Raw genomic sequence first — 17,687 nt, forward strand, 5'->3', positions numbered from 1 at the left:
ATGTTTTTCTTTTGTTTATTGTAATGCCAGAACTTCATTACAAAGTATATCTCAGAATTGCTAGAAGAATTAAAGAAAATTTATGATTTTCTTATAGAAATGAATTTTGGAGCAAAAATGATTGTGGGTAATTATTTTGCTTTTTAAAGTTCTGGAAAGGGTGTCTACTAAAGTGGTAATAGGAACATATGTAGTTGAATTCTGATTTTTATTTTTTCAGTTTGTTGGGAATATCTTTTTATGGCTCTGCCAGATAATGACAGTTTATGATTTTGAAAATTTGATAAAGACTTCTGGTAAAATTTTGTTACATAAATGAAGATAAATACAAAACGTTATAATTTAATAAGACAAACTTTAAAAAACCTTTTCTCACAAATTATAGCCTGATGTAATGTGAGTTTATGTTTTAATAGCAAAAAATTATGTCTTGAAAGGTTTCTGTAGTCTCTGAAGGTGGCAGGCTGGAATTCAAAGGGACAATTCTTTTTAAGATGCCTTGATTCAATGGAGATCCAGGCTACCGCTTCTCAGTTTCTCCCAGTTGGATGTCAGCAAACAATGCTTGTGTCCAGAAATATCTCAAGTAGATTCCAGGAGGAATGTGGGAGAAGAGAGTCCCCAAGAGTACAGAGAGGGCTTTCGATTTGGCTGTGACTTCTTATTTCTAGAGACCAGATAGGAAGCAAGCTACCATTTCCTTTGGAAAATAGGGCCCTGGAATAAAATGAGCTCTACCACTTGTCCGTCACTCCTCCTCCACCCCACTTCCCTCTCATTTCTGGGAATATCAGAGAGAGGCAGCTGGTAGAAATGATTCAAAAAGTTTGCCAACATATAGAGCCTAATACTCCCTGAGGGGAATTTGGCTGCCTTCCTGTTTTCTGCAGACTTATTCCTTGACCATGGTTGAAAAACTTAAATATCACTAACTCACATCTGTGGAACAGGTTTTTCAGGGGTAAGCCTGATAGTGGTAATGCCAAATGAATGGTATACATAGCCAGTGTTTTGATCATTGGCAATTGTATTCATTTTACAGTGTTTAGGATCTAAGGGGTTGAGAGAAGCCTGGAGAATGGTACACAAGGGAAGCTACATACGAGAATGTACTAAGCCAGATTCATTTCTCCTGTGCCCTCTCAAAAACCAATGAGAAGTGACTGCCAAATTTTATCACTTTTATATTTTCTTTGTATAACAAGCTTTTAAAAATAAATAAATGAACCGTTTTTGGAATAGCTGGGTTTGTTTGTAATTTTACTGCACATCCTAAATTCTTTCAGGGGTCTTGGAGTGGTATTTTTAAAAGGGATGAAGAAAAGGGTGGAGGAAAATGATGACTTGTGGAAACAGTAATACAAGTTTTGATTTAGGTTTAAATATTGGTGACAATAATATATAAAATGTATATACTTGTATTAGCATTGTTCAAACTCATATAACTGGGAGTTATTGTAAATGATATTGCCCTTAAAAACGAAAAACATTTTATGTGAGTAGTACCAGTGTGCAGTATTTTAACGGACAGAACACTGAAAGTCAGGATAACTAGAATCTTGTCCTGTCTCTGCCCCTAGGACAGTAGGTAACCCTGGGGCACCCTCCCACCCCACTCCCACCCTGCGCCTGCAACAACCTTAACTGTTTACTTTTTCTCATTAGAATAATGAGGTTGGAGACTAGGTAATTACTTCACTTCCTTTTCAGATTCTGTTACTTCAGTATATGTCATACTTTCCGGAAGATTTGTCTTTTCCCTTGATGAAATTAGGTAGCTTTGTATGTATTTATTTTGTGATTTTTTTTTTTAATCATTTGGGCCAAAATGTTTCAATATTTGCTAAGGGTAGCTGTATTTAAACAGCAGTGGCTTGCTTTGCGTTGCTATACCTAAACAACAGGGTAGATTTCCAGTTGTAAGAACCTCTGATTCTTGCTTAGATTGGAAATTGCCCTTAGGTGCCCTTCAGTGACTCTGTGATCTGCTTTCATTTTTATGGGGGAATTGTCAGTGTATTGGTTCATTGAACACCGAGTGGTATATTTCCAAGGGTTTGAGAATAGTGAGGTAACTAGCTGTGAAAGTTATCAGTACTGCTTGGAAAGCTAATTGCATAAATTTACAGTTTAAAGCATTTGAACAGCTTCCTTTTAAAAGTGATTTTTAACAAATGTTTGATCATACTGTATTTGTGCTACCGTTGAAGTGCTGAAGTAGCATTTTGGCTTCTTTCCCAAAAGCAGGCTTAAAGAGGCTGGCGGCAGCCTCTCTTCCTGCTCTCTTCAGAGCTCTTTACCTTGCCAGTGGTGCAGCTCGTTCTGCCGATGCACTGAAACCCTCCCATTTAATCTGCAGTGGAGAAAAATGGAGCTCAATGTCCAGTAGAAATCAGTAGGCTAGCAAGGTTGCAGTAAATAGAAATGACTATATATTTCAACGGCTGAGCAAGAAGACATGTACAATATTTTTTTTCTTTCAGCTGATTAAATTTTTGCTTTCTGTTTCCTTCTAGAGAGATGTGGATAATTTGCCCTGCCTCCAACGTCTGTTTCTCAGCTTCAACAATATATCTACGTAAGTGGAAACTCCCAACTTGTCGTTTATTAATAACTTGATGGTGTGGGTTCTGGTGCTTTAAGTTAAGATTATAAGTGCCTTGGAGAATTTTGTTGGTATGTAAGATTTTAAATTGGAAAATGATAGGGCCATCTATGACAGAGTTTTTTGTGGAAAAACAGAGCTCTGGTGTGTATTAGTGCCTCTAATGCTAAAATGATGAAATTTGTATGGTATGTGCTTTTTGCTTAGTTATACAATTGTTTAATTGCTCTTTAGTAAAGCATGTGTATGTGGAAATGTCAACATATGTTTTGCTGTCCTTTGTGTGACACTTACTGCACTAATCAGTTAAATTAGAATTTCTTCATAAATTATCATCTACAATCTGTAGAGCTACTAAGCAATTTTGATATAGCAGGCTACATTTGTCATTGAGCCACTTGGTAATTAGATTATAACTTGTAACCTGGGATCCCTACTTAGAATTAATGCTGCTAAGAGACTGTATATAGAATATATAAATAAATGAATTTTATTTTTCAAAGATTTGAAGTATATCTTCCTTTATATTGTAATGCTCTCATTCAGTGTCAACCTGGAAGATTTCAGAACTGGAGCTGAGACAAGCAGTCAGACTTTTCAATGCAAAAGGACCTCTATTCGTTCCTTAATTCTTTGCTTCTCCTCCTTCCCCCGGCCACTTAATTTGAACTAGGCTTTATAACTACCCCTCAGTTCTTCAGTTTCACTTCAAGGCTGTTCTTTGAACCTACTTTTATAACAGTGTAAGAATTAAGTATAAAAGAGTCTAGAGCACATCTCTTCCTGAACTCCAGGCCTGCGCTTTTGTTTATTAAAAGCCAGTTTACTTTTTGTGCATTTTCTGTTTGCATCTTTTCCTCCTCCATCAGACTTAAGTGTTAGCCCTGTATCCCTGTACTATATCTCTAAAAGTTGGAGATTAAATCCAGGTGGTAAGCTTTGCATATCGGCATTATTTCAAAGAAAATACACTTAGTCTATTTTCTCTTCTGTGAAAAAAATATTAAAGTTTTCTGAAAGACTTTTCACATTCTTTTCAGTTTATGTTGAATGCTGTTCCAGCTGCTTCTCTATCTTGTTGGGGAGGTAGGATTTCTTTTCAATGACAGTGGAAGGGTCACTCAATATTCTTTAGGGAATTTCTTCCTAAAAACCATTAGCAACTGTTTTGAGAAGATAGTTTCTCTTTCTCACAATATGTTGTTTCTCATGTCTCACAGTGTTAGCTGTTTAGGTGCTGAAAACCCTTAGATTCCCTCAGCCTATCGTGGACCTCAGTACTTTCTCTTCCTGTCTTGTTTATGAGGAGTCATTTAAAGACAGACATAAATTTGAGTGTATAGGGGTTATGATGTTCCCAGATTCCCAGGATACCTGGATTTCTGAACTCCTGCCTCTGCAAGGAATTGTTTATAATTGCTTCTGTGTAGGGAATTTTCTTCGCAACCTGGAAAAGAGTTTCACCCACCCAACCAAATAAAGATAGGATTAATGAGATTAATATTTATAACTTTCTCTAAAGAGCATGATTTCTCAAGAAATTGAGATGTGTGAGTCAACAACCTCAGGGCTTTCATTTTCGTACTAATTGCTGTCTCTGTGTTTCTACATAGGCTTAGCCCTTTGCCTTCCTCTTGTGCTTCCAGCTGGTCTGCTTTTGAGGCTAAATACATTTTCTGCTTTCTTTCTCTTGATGCTTGTGGTCCAGGAGATGGTGTAGAGAATATATTAGGTCTGAGGTGGGGAGCATTGGAGAGAGCGGAAAATGTTTCTGCGAACTTGACTGAAGACACACATGTCTCAGATGGCTGAGCTATCAGATACCTGTAGTGATAACTATAGTATCTTTTCAGGGCCTGAGTGCCCTGCTATGGTCCTGGCATAATAGAGTTGCCTGGTTTTACAGTTTAGTGACCTAGAAGTAACAGAGGTCAAGAAGTGCAGAAACAGCAGTATAAAGCTGGACTCCCCCTAGAAAACTCTCAGATAGGATTCAGCAAATGAAAATATCCAACTGTATATCCTTTTGGGGGAGGCAAAATGTATTGACTGTTATGCACTAGGGCTTCCTAAGTTTTGACCAAGTTCTTGGATTCTTAGAGGTCCATTTGCATAAACTATTAGGTACCTGGTGGAAATTCAGAAAGTTCCAAAATGTGATGGCACTCTATTCAATTCATAGAATTCCAACATGAGATGAAGAGGTACCTATATTTAATGGTGAGCTTTGTGGACAGAACTCTTTTTGTATGTTTTCCTGCAGATACTAGAACAGTGCATTTAGTTCTACCAGTAAGCATGCAAGATATATTTAGAGAATGAATGACACGTAAGCATGACTGTGTATCTGAATAGAACCAGTGCTTCTGGTTAAATATCCCTCAGAGCATGAAGAAGACAGAGACACAAATAAGTAATGATAATACAGCGAGTTAAACTTAGTTGTGGTGAAATGCCAGAATATTAGAAAATGTAAGTCATCCTGGGGAAGGGAAGTGAAGAAAGCCTTTCCAGAGGGAGATGGTATGTGAGCTGAGCTCTAAGTGGAGAGTAGGCCTTCGTATGTGAAGGATACTTGGTCATTCCAGGTAGAGGCACAACCTGAGCAGAGCTGATGCAGAGGGCTCAGCGTGGACTCTCTAGGTCCACCCTCTGGGGACGTGCAGTGAGATCTTTGCCCTCCCCCTCCCCTTTCCCCCATTCTAACCCTGGGCCCTCCTCCAGCTCACAGAATGCTGGAGGGGCCTGCCAAAGTACTCTTTATGATGATCACCCTGAGAGAAATGTACTGTGCTTAATCAAGGGGATCAGTTATATCTGATTCGTTCTTCAGACGTGTTCATTCCGTTATTCACCTCTTCTTCCGAGGTACTATTCATCTGGTTGATTTGGTTGTTTTTCTTGGCTCTCATGATCTTAATTTCTAAGTAATCTGATTGTATTTTTTTCTAATGGCTTATTCTTATTTTATGAATGAGATGAAGTTTTTTTGATTTCTAGAAATTACTTTTCCCTCTTGAAGTTAATACCTATATTCTCTAAACAAAACAAAGAAACAAAAATGCTCTTTCTTTGTTTCCTTATTTCTATGATTTGTGAGTGGCAGTTCATATTTATGAGCGTCTAGGTGGATTTGTTTCCTCAAGATAAATTTAAAAAGTCACTATGAATGCGAATTATGAGTACAGGATCTCTGTCTGCAGAGGATGTAGGGTAGGGAGCGAGGAGGATGTCCACCTGTTTGGACTTTCCTTTAGGATGTGCACAAGAAACTTGCCTCTAGGAACAGGAGCTCCTTTTTCATCTTGGCTGCCAGAACTTACCCAGAGCTCTGCCCTTCTTCTCTCATTGTTTTCGACCTAGGGACAGTTCAGGAGTCAGCCGCTCTGAGAGTGAGACGCTGGCAAATTGTTACCAAACCTTCAATAATTGCTGGGCAACCGAGCCACATCTGCTGTCAACACTTGCTGCCTCTGATCTAGGCAACATTCTGTGGTTCTGCCGGCAATACTTACTTACAATGTAATGATCCGTTCATGTCAGGCTCTTCAGCAATTTGCAGTTTTACTGATTCCATCTGCTTTATATCTTCCAGAAATTCCTTAGTGTTTTGGTCTCCTGATAGAACTCCCCCTGGCTTTCTACTACTGCTAGGGATATTTTTGTACTCTTATGTTCAGTCATTCAAAGAGATTTTGAGAGGGTGAAGAGAGGAAAGAGCGTGTGCTCAGGCAGCCGTTCCCATAACTGTCCTTCCGTTGAGTGATTTCCCCAAATAGGCTACACATAAAAATGTCCTTGGAAGCTTTGATAAAGATTAACTGATAGAATTCATGAAGAGAGTTGAGCAGCACTTGGGACGTAATGAGTGCTCTCTAAAATTAGTTATTCTCACAATGCCCGTCTGCTTACCTGCCCTGCCCACCAGCCATGCCATCGAATGGTGGGCTCTTTGAGGGGAAAAATTATGTCTTGTTCTCCACTATAATAATCCATAGTGCCTAACATGTAGCATAACTAATGCATTCAGCAATTCGTTAAACAAATATTTATTGAATGCCTACAAAAAAAATATCCTTGGAAGCTTTGAAAATGCATAGTCCCTGGTTCACTGCTGGGTGGTCTTCTTCAGTAGATTTGGGATGGGGCCAGGGATCTGTATTTTTTTAAGGCTTCTCAGAGGATTATTATGTACAACTTGATGCTAGATTTGGGAACCACTGAGTTATGGAATCCCCAAATGAGAGTATTTGCTAACTTAGAGATTCCTGTTTTATGTAAAATTTCCTTTCACAAGGAAAAGCTTTGTAAACAAAAATATTTGTCAAGATTAAATATGTGCTACCCTCAGGAGGTAGTTTATGATCTGTAACCAAAAACTGGGGTGTTTCATCAGTTTCATCTCTTCTACACTGAGACAGTTGCAGAGTTCTGCTATTTATTACAAGGTTAAGTTACAATTGATTCTTCTCTCCAGTTTCCCTCTTCTTTAACTCTCCAACATAGAAAGTTTTTACAAGGATTTTTTTTTTTTAGGAACAGAAAGGAAGAAGAGTTTATACTTCTAGTGCCTTGATTGCCTAAAAGGGAATGGTTGCTATCGCTTTGAGAACTGAGAGGAATTCAGTATCATTGGGAAAGTAGTCAAATACAGATGCTCCTTGACTTACAATGGTTCAACTTAGGATTTTTTGACTTTAGGATGGTGCAAAAGCAATACACATTCAGTAGAAACCATACTTTGAATTTGGCTAGTAATATCTGATACGATTCTCTCTCATGATGCTGGGTAATGGCAGCGAGCTGCTGCTCCCAGTCAGCCATGCGAGCACCAGGGTAAACAACTGATATGCTTACAGCCATTCTGTCCCCATACAACCATTCTGTTCGTCACTTTCAGTACAGTATCCAATAAACTACATGAGATATTCAACACTTTATTATAAAATAGGCTTTGTGTTAGATCATTTTGCCCAACTGTAGGCAAATGTAAGTGTTCTGAGCACGTTAAAGGTAAGCTAGGCTAAGCTATAATGTTCACTAGGTTAGGTGTATTAAATGCATTTTCAACATGATATTTTCAACTTATGGTAGGTTTATCAGGATGTAACCCCATCATAAGTCGAGGAAGATCTGTACTGGTCAAGGTCAGATACCAGCCCAGGACTGTTGGCTTCTTTTTTTTTAATTGTGGTAAAATACACATAAATGTTCCATCTTAACTATTTTTAAGTATATAGTGTAGCAGAGTTAAATATATTCACTGTGCTGTGCTGTCTCTCCAGAACTCTTTTCATTTTGCAAAACTGAAACTCTATACCCATTAAACTACAAGTCCACATTCCTCCCTCCCCCAAGCCCCTTGCCACTACCATTCTTGTCTGTCTCAATGAAGTTGACTGTTCTAAGTACCTCAGATAAATGGAATCATACAGTATTTTTCTTTCTGTGACTGACTCATTTCACTTGGTGTAATGTCCTCAAAGTTCATCCATGTTGTAGCATGTGTAAAAATTTCTTCCCTTTTTAAGGCTGAATACTCATCTATTATTCTTGAGGTGGTGTAGAACAGACTAGAAGAGGGAGTTTGCAGAAAGAGCCATGCTTGCCTCTCCATCCTCATTGCCTTCCCACAGTGCCCTAGACTCATGTTCCACTGAACTTCCTTAAACATCTCATGCTCGCCCTTGCCCACTCAATCTTTGTATCTACCGTGACTTCTCACAGTAGCATTTTTCTATCCTCTTTGTCTGAATAACTCCTGAGCATCCTTTAGATCTCAGATTAAATGACACCAAGGGTTCTCAAGCTTGAATATGCCTAGGAATCATCTGGAGAGTCTGCTAAAATGCAGCTTTCTGGGACCCATCTTCCATGAATTCTAATTCCGTAGTTTTACCTGGGGCTCAGGAATTTGTATCTTTAGCAAATGATGCAGATGACTTGAAAATACCATGGTATGTGTTTTTTCAGACTTTGAGTTAAACCCATACAGGGATCCTAAAATCAATTTAGTGGTTCAAGACCAGGAAAATAAAAATAGAATAGAAAATATCAGAGTTTGTCACGTGTTGTAAGGGCAAATATTGTTTCACGAAAATTTTCCAGTTCTAACTGTGTATGGATGTATCTATGCATGCATTTGTGAGTGTGTGTGTATCATTTTACTATAGGTATGTGGGAACTGGGTTACAGTGTAAATATATATTTCTCACTATGGATTGGGTTAAAAGAGGTTTGAAAAATACTGTGGGGTCTTGATACATGCTTTCATAGCTTCCTGTATTTCCACTGTTATTGCAGTGGTCGTAGTTTCTTGTGCTTTTGTTTTAAATTGTTCTCCCCGCTGGACTGTAAACTTGACAAAGGCAGAGGAATGTGTTTACTTTGCTCACTGTGGTCTCTCCGGCACCTAGCGTGTATATGCTCTCAGTAAAAATACTACTATTGTATGAAAAAATTTTTCAAGGAGAATTTAGTCCCTCAAACAGAAAGATTTTTCTGTGCGGTCTAAGAACTTGTTTTGGTGGGTCCTCTGTCAGGTCATTGCTAAGTCATTTGGACCATGTTTAATACCCAGACATGTAAGGTTTAAAGGCTTAAGAGATGGAAGTTCTCTTGGTAGTGGTTTCTGACTTCCAGGTCAATCTATTGATTTTTCAGCAAGGATCTTGCCCAGAACTTCTAGATGTGAGAAAAATCTATAGAAACTGAGACTTCCTGTTGGACAGTGGTATATCAAGGGTAGGGTGGTGGGAGTGGTCTGCCCCAGGGTATAGACAGTAAAGAGCTGTGGTATCAGTAAAGCATTTAAAAACAATAATAAAACTGACTAAAAATAATTTTGCCTTTTATTATCACCTTACACTGGAAATCCTAAACAATGTCAGGGATAAAATATTCCTCTTTGCCAGTGTGGACCTCTCATATCTCCTTCCTTCCCTTAATGAGGCATGCTATTTGGACTCTGCTTTCTTATTTTATGATGTCATTTAAAATTTTAAGCTAGGTTTCCATTTTCTTTTTTGAGGAAAGAATGCTGCTACACGTTGTCTATTGACCTCTTTTAGTAATTACAGTATCCCTATAGGTCACTGAACTGCAGGCTTTGGGCTGTGACTTTTCCTTCATTATATCCTCCTGCCTACTTTCAAAATTTTACTGAAAGTGGTTCATAATTTTACCTTTATCAGGAAGTCATTCTCTTTGCATTTTTCTCAAGCTATAACATGGTAAGTTACCCTGTATGAATTATATATTCAGAGAAGAACCTGTTTCTATTTAGTAAAAGCAGAGAGACTCACACTGCCCTGCAGTGGTCTCTTTTAGTACTGGTTGATATTTTAAGGAGGAAATTACTTCACTGACCTTCAGAATGTACCGGTATTTGTCGTGAACTCAGGTGGTTACGTAAAGTGTTCCTACAGTTGAGGTATAGGGCTTTACTCTTGTACTTTCCAGGATTGGACGTGTCATTAGGTCATTTTGGCTTGAAGGAAATTAATTTTCCTTAGTTCTAGTATCCAGCAAACTGGTAGAATGCTTTCAGTTTTTTCCTCTGTGGCTCAAGTTAACAACCAGTAATGTGTGAACCTTCTTACTAATTGAATAAAGCAGAAGACAACTATTGAGAGATCTTTTCTGACCACCTACTGAGAAAAATTTTCAATTTAAGAAATGACTACATATTTGTTGAGAAAATTTCATTATCGGTACCCATTTAGCTACTTAACTCCTCTTGAGGTGTTTGCCTAATGGCTGACATATGATTCACCTTCAGATAAACATTTAATTGCATTTTCCTAAATGTTACGCACCTCATCTAAAGAGGACCTACAAAAATGAGTTCTAAAAATAGGGGCTTCTTTTCCATCCATTGCTCTTTTATTTCTTAGCCCTGAGCAAAACTCCCACAGCGTGCTAGGGCATAGTTACCTAGCATCTGATGGGCAAGCCGAGCTCCAGCTTTTGAATTCGTTCAGAAAGAAATAGGTGAAACGTCCACAACTATTGACAGATTTGTTCTCCCACTTCAGAAAAACAGACTTTGAGGTAAGTTAAATTTGTTTTATCGTGCTCAGAGTTGACATAATTTTTGGATCTAAACTTATTTTACTTAAAACATAAAATTTTTACTAAGTAATTTTTATGTAATTTTCCGTTGTATCCTTATTTTAATATTATTATAGGTGACTTTTCTTTTTATAGATCAAAAGTAGAAATTATTTAAAAATATTGTAAAACATAAAAATGTTTAAAGTGGACTGATTCTTTTATTCCTTGTTTTTAGGACATTCAGTTTGTTAGATGACTGTGCTATTTGTAATACTTTGCATTCTAATAGAAAGTCTTGTTTGAATTTTTCTACTAAGCTAAGGATTACACAGTTTAGTTGATTTTTCTCTGACTTTTATTTTTGTGTTGCAGTCAAAATGACTTTTTATTTCTGTTAGTTTTAAGTGTTTGTTGATTTCATGCTAGACAGATTGCTGACTATATAGATGGAATATTAACACCATTATACCACGTACTCTTGTCAAGTGGCAATATTATCAAAGACATTGGAGATATTAACACCATTATACCACGTACTCTTGTCAAGTGGCAATATTATCAAAGACATTGGAGATTTTCTTCTGATTTAAGGGAACCAGCATTAGTGCTGTTTACACAGTATAATTTTGAAATTGTAAGATTATCCTATTGATGTTCTGCAGTTAAGTAAGCAATAGAAACCAACTTCTTTATATGCCTTGTGTACCTTTATAGTATTCTGTACAGTTATAAATTCTACAAATTTTTTGCTTTAAGCTAGCATTTTAAAATGAATGGACTACATTTACTTTATATTTTCTAATTTACTAAATTGCATATAGAGTTTACTGCCAAGAGAGAATGATTTAAGTGACAGGAATAGAAGTTAAAGGCTTCATTCAGAGGTATTGTCAGAGAGCACTGAAAACTTGGTGACTCTCTGACTGAAGTAGGGTCAGAGATTTTATAGGATATTAGAAAGCTGAGCATGTGAGCTTGTGGTTCTACCATAGGCAGAAGTTTTTGACTTTAACCTTCCCTAGCAATGGGGGGTTGTTCCTTTCTTTATGCCTCTTGCTGAAGGGCTCAATAACCATCAGAACGGTATTTTCTGAGGACTATTTTTGCAAACTTTGTAGTTTATTGAAGAGTCAAAGTTTATAGGGCAGGATGTGGTAGACAGTAAAAAAGAGAGAAATGGGGGCAAAGGTACCAGGCAGCGGGGAAACCGGGGATCCTCTGTCGGGTTTGTTTTATTCCTTTTGCTTTACTTTGAAGGAGAGAAAGGCAGAAAAAAATCTATTGCACAGCAGTTACTTTTTATTATTATTACATGCCTCTTTTTTTTTTTTATTATCCTCTTTCTTTCTGTCAGCATCTATACTCATTTAAAGCATCAATTCTGTAAATATAAAAATACATACAGGGGCCGGCCCTGTGGCTGAGTGGTTAGGTTCACGTGCTCCGCTTTGTCAGCCCAGGTGGTTTCACTGGTTCGGATCCTGGGCGTGGACATGGCACTGCTCATCAGGCCATGTTGAGGCGGCGTCCCACATGCCACAACTAGAAGGACCCACACCTGAAATATGCAACTATGTGCTTGGGGGGAGGGGTTGGTTTGGGGAGAAAAAGCAATTAAAAAAAAACCCAAAAGATTGGCAACAGTTGTTAGCTCAGGTGCCAATCTTTAAAAAAAAAAAATTACATACAAATGGACATGGACTTTATTTATAACATTGTGAAGGAATTTCACAGGAAGTTTTCTAGATACTTTTATTGTAATCATAAGATTTCATTTTCATTAGTATAAAGGTAATTTATTTGCGTATGTGTGTTAGTTTTTCTAAAAGAAGGATTCTTGAACTAAAATTAAGCTAAGGCCCTGTGAGCATGCTGTTTGCACACCTAGTCTCAGTCCAGGTTCACACATACATAGTTGAGAGACTGATGGCTGTTCGTAGCAGTGAATTAACATTTTTAAAAGCATTGCTGTTTCCAAGGCCCTTTTGGGTTTTGCTAATGTGTAGGGTCTAGAAGTTGCAGGAAAATTTTTGGTGCATATTACTAAGGGGAATTTTGAATCTTAAAATTATTCATGATTAAATGTTATATTGGGTGGTTGTTTCTAGGTTCAGAAACAAACAAGTATGATAAATTGAGACCAATGTGTTTTATGATGTCCTTTTTGTTGTGTTCTACAAATGCAAGGAAATTCCAAAGTATATTCAGAAACAAACTTAAGATATAAATAGATTAACTCCAAAATGCATTTAGAAATAAACTTAAGGTATATAAGTAGCTTCCTCTAGTGCTATTCCTTCTACTTGTATTATACAAAATACTTCCAAAAGGAGTTTGAAGTAGTTTACAATAAAAATCCCAAATAGAGTGAACGTCAACATTTAAAACAAAGGTAAATGAACAGATATTGAACAAATTGAACAAACTGGTCACTTAATTTCAGGAAAAAATAAGCTCAAAATCGACCATGCCAAAACCCCAAATGTGTACTTCTACCTGCTAACCTTCAAGGTTGATCTACTGGAGGAACTTTTGTTCGTCCTTTATGATTCCATCTAAACCCCCAACAAGGAGAGTGATTTCCTGTTTCTACGACCTCTGCAGTACCTCCTAGAGTACTATAATATCTGTTGTTGTGTATGTCCTCTTAGGCCATGTTTAACTTATCATCGTGTCTGTCACATTTTGCACATAGTAGGCATGTAATTATTATTGTTTTAATTAATGAATAAATAAAGCCAAAGTTTAAAGCTGATTTTTTCAATATTCATAGATAATTCTTAACAGCCCTATTCAATATGTTATCTTATTTAGTTGTCTGAGAATTCAGTTTGCAGCTAATTTATCATGGCTCTCCCTTGGGATATAAACTGCTAAAAAGTAAATAACACAAGGAAGCCAAATATAGATTATTTTATGGTAGAGTTGGGTTATTAGTAACACCTTTCACAGGATATTCCAGCCCAAAGGCTCTCTTCAACGATTTAAGATTTCAGTGGAGTACTTTTTGAACATTTGAGTTAGATTCAAAATTGCTTCTCGGAGAAAAACTGACACTTTGCTTGAGGTGGTTTCTAAATCATCTGATGCAAAGATAAGATAATCCTCTATGTGAGCAAAAATATCTACCTGATTTTCATATATATGTATATACACACACACACACATTATATTGGGTGGCTGTTTCTAGGTTTAGAAATAAATAGGTATGATAAATTGAGACCAATATGTTTTATATATATATACATTTATACTTGTATATATGTGGCTATTTTAAAGTCCTTGTCTACTAATTCCAATATTTGTTTCAGCTCTGGGACTGTTTCTAGTGACTTTTTTTTCCTCTTTGATAATTATTGCATTTTCTTGCTTCCTCAGTTGTCTGGAAATTTTTTATTGCATTCTGAGCATTGTGGATGTTATTTTTGTTGAGAATCTGGGTTTTGTGGTCTTAATTTAAAGATTGTTGAGTTTTGTTCCGTAAGGTAGTTAATCTACTGGAGAATCAGGTTGATCCTGTTGAGACTTGTTTTTAGGCTTTTTTAGGGCAGATCTAAAGTAAGCTTATCTACAACTGGAGTAGTAAGTTTTTATATCTATGTTTATTTTATCCTGACAGTAAACATTAGAGTAATACGTTTTTATATCTTTATTTATTTTATCCTGACGGTAAACACAAGATTTCTGGATCAGAGGCAGACTGATTATTTGCCTGCAGGATATCTTGTGTTGATTTCCTGTGCTCCATTTTCCTCCATGGGGTTATGTGATGAGGGCAGATGTCACCTACATGTACAGGGTAGGGGGTTTCTAGCACATGAGAGGAACCTCAAATTATAAATCTTGGAGCTTACATAGGAGCTGCTTGCACAGCTGTACCTCTTTGCCTCTAGAGAAGGAGAAAGAGAGAAAGAAAGAGAAGCGGAAGGCTTCCTTGGTCAGTTACCCTTTGGAATGAAAACAAATGGCTCCAGGTTTTATTATCCTTTGAAATGTAAACCCTTTGCTCTGGGAGTTAAATTTCTGTATTATTCCAGAGGTCTCTATCTATACAATCACCCTTTAACCCAGGTGTGATTTTCTTTGCTCAGACCATGCAGCCCTTACCATGCAGAAACATGAACATCTTCAGATTGTTTCCCGACACAGAGTAGCCCTACACCTAAGGCATAACCTTTCTGGGGCCTCAGCTATAAAACCTGAGTGTTCAGTCTCTTTACTATGTCTGGTTGGAACTCCAATGTCTCCCAGCTCTGTGTGGACTATAGGTACTTTCTTCACCTCACAGCCCCTCAATAGAACATTTTCCTAGGTTTCCTGGAGTCTCACCCTGTGTTGGTGCATCCTAATATTCAGCCAAATAGTTAAAAGATGCTTAGGCAGATTTCTTGAGTTTTTCGTCTACTCGGCTCTCTCTTCTCCACTACTCTTTCTTTCAAATTCCAGCAGCCTCAGCAAACCCAAACACTGACCTCTGTTTCATCCACCCAGTGAGATCTCTCTTCTTTTTTTGACTCCACTTCCCTATGTTGTGATCTGGAAAGTGCCTCCAGGCGGAAAGCCAAGATGAATGTGGCTTTCGTGTGTATATCTTCTCCAAGGGTCACAGCCCTGTGCTTTCTGTTGTTCAACGCTTGCTTCACATATTTGGCCCAGTTTCTTGGTTGTTTACATTGGGAGAGTGAGACTGATACCATCGTAGCCAAAACTGCAAGTTCCTTCTATCAGATTCTCAAATTATCATGTTGTATATTATCTTTGCCATCTATCTGTCTGGGACTTAAAGGATATGATTCCCTTCAAATCAACAATACTGTAGTCCTGTATCTAAGAACCAATGATTTAATCTACTCTTCAATTGGTAGATATACAGTTTCTGTCAAAAGCCTCTTTGATATTTAAAATGAACAGTTTAGAAATGGGCTAAAAATATATCCTTTAGATTCTTTCAACTCCACTCCAGTATCATGTTATTTGTCCAGAAAACTCCATGCTCTGTCTTATTACTTTATGTCCCTGTAGAAATGCCTTCAAAAACTATGATTTAATGTATTCTAATCTTTATTGAAGAGATTGAGGAAAGAACTAATTAAACCAGAAAACTCTGGCTAGTGAAAGATATTACTGTTGAACAGATTTTGTTACAGGTCAAAGTGAAAAGGGAACACTATGAATGTATGAATAAATTACTGGGATGCTTTTTCATATGCACATACAATAAATATGTCTACAGACAGTTATTCTTGAGTCCATGTCTGAGATTGTAGGATCATGTAGTTTTCAAAAGAAAAATATTTTTTCTTATTTGTGATGTAAAAATATGTGTAATCTAAAAGCTGTGTCAAGTTATTTAGGAATAATTTATAAATATTGTATATTTCTATAGAAGCTGCCAACTTTTGATGTTTGAAGAGGTGATTGATAATCATACTCTTTCTCTTCTGCTCTAAGTTTTGAATCAACTGAAAGGTACAGGAATCAGACAAATGGAGTACAAAACAGCAGAATGCTGTTTAGACACACACCTATAGTCAGACTTCCAAATACATCTCTCCTGAAGTGAATTTTCAACTCACTCTACAACTGGCAGAGGAATTGGAAAACTGAGAGTTACCTCTCAGGAATGGAACTGAAGAGAATACTCCCATCCTGGAGACTGAGTAGCCTGAAAGAAAAATAAGAGAACCTAGGATTATTATGGGAGATTTGCAAGTTAACCTTTTAGGAGTTGTGTGTGTTTGTGTGGGGGATGTGTTTGTGTGTGTGTGTGTGTGTCTGTGTGAATAGGTTGTTAAATGGGATGAGTTAATTGTTTTCTCCATATTAGTTTTTAGTATTAAAGAAGACTTTTATGAAGGGCTGAACTTTGTCAGGAAGGAGAATTATTGCCTGATCTTGAAGGTCACTGGACTTCTAATCAGGCCTTGGTTAAAAGAGGAGGGTATTTTCCCCTTTAAGAAAGTTGAGAATTGGGATTCTATATGAATAAGGAGGATATTTCTGGATTCTTGCCTTAAAAGGAAATGAATCAGATAGCTTGTTTGTCCTGGGCACATAAAAAGGTATTACAGTGACTTAATTGCACACTCCAAGATATCTTAAAGGGTAGTTGAAAACTGTTGACTAGTCTCTGGGAGTTGTTTTTTGATAAAACTTCCTTCTTACGGATTGAAAAGAAATTCACAGTTTTGGTTTTAGACCCCATATTAGGGACCATAGTTTTTAGTTTTGATTTGTGCTGGGAAGCACTGAGTAAATCTGTAAGCAAGATTAATAATATTTTCTGCTAGTCCCTTTCGTTTTGTCTTTGGAGCTTGCTTTTGGCACTTCAGGGACATTGGCTTATAATTCTCCAAAAATGACCCACTTGAGGGATTATGAGCGTGACGCCAGTTTTTCATAGCTGCTTGGGTTCAGGATCTAGGACTACCTTAGGGATATCCAGAGGATAGTAGCTCAAGACTGATCTTCCTCCTGCTTTACCATTTCAATGATCTTCTCCATCTCTTTCATCTAGAGAACTTTACATTTGTCCCCAGTTGGTTGTTGAAGAACATTGATTATGCGTCTCTATATGTAAAACACCCAGTAAGGCATTCTGGAGAGTGATAGAGATTAAGTATACGGCTCTGTTTTACCTGAGTGTCTAACCTAATGACAGAGAACACGCAAATACATGAGTGACAGAAATGTAAAACAAACAAACCCTACATCTTGTAGAAAAGCCAACAGCCCCAGAATCATAGTCTGTCGGCTCAGCACCTCTGGTATAAAGAGCACTTCTTCCTTGATAACTCTAGCAGAAAGTTTCTGAAGAGCCTTAGTGTTCATAATTGTGAACTTGGACCAGCAGTTTCACCTTCACTGGGGAGCTTATTAGAAATCCAGAATTTCAAGCCCTACCCTAGACTTACCGGATCAGAGTCATCATTTTTAAGAGATCCCGAGGCGATTCAGATATACATTACAGTCTGGGAAGCCTGCTGCAGAGGATTCTGATTGTGCTTATTTAGGTCAAGTGCCCAGT

General features: G+C 37.4%; 1 protein-coding gene across 2 annotated transcripts in view; it reads left to right on the forward strand.

Annotated features, from left to right (window-relative positions):
- The window catches only part of LOC124232348 (leucine-rich repeat-containing protein 49-like), a 136,219-nt gene that overhangs the window by 36,778 nt on the left and 81,754 nt on the right, over nucleotides 1-17,687 (forward strand). For both annotated transcript variants that reach the window (XM_046649303.1, XM_046649311.1), the window contains exon 9: nucleotides 2,517-2,578. In XM_046649303.1, the coding sequence (XP_046505259.1) occupies nucleotides 2,517-2,578 (62 nt within the window). The remainder of the gene's footprint in view (nucleotides 1-2,516; nucleotides 2,579-17,687) is intronic.

The sequence above is a fragment of the Equus quagga genome, chromosome 2 (assembly GCF_021613505.1).
Source record: "Equus quagga isolate Etosha38 chromosome 2, UCLA_HA_Equagga_1.0, whole genome shotgun sequence".
Classification (NCBI taxonomy): Eukaryota; Metazoa; Chordata; class Mammalia; order Perissodactyla; family Equidae; genus Equus; species Equus quagga.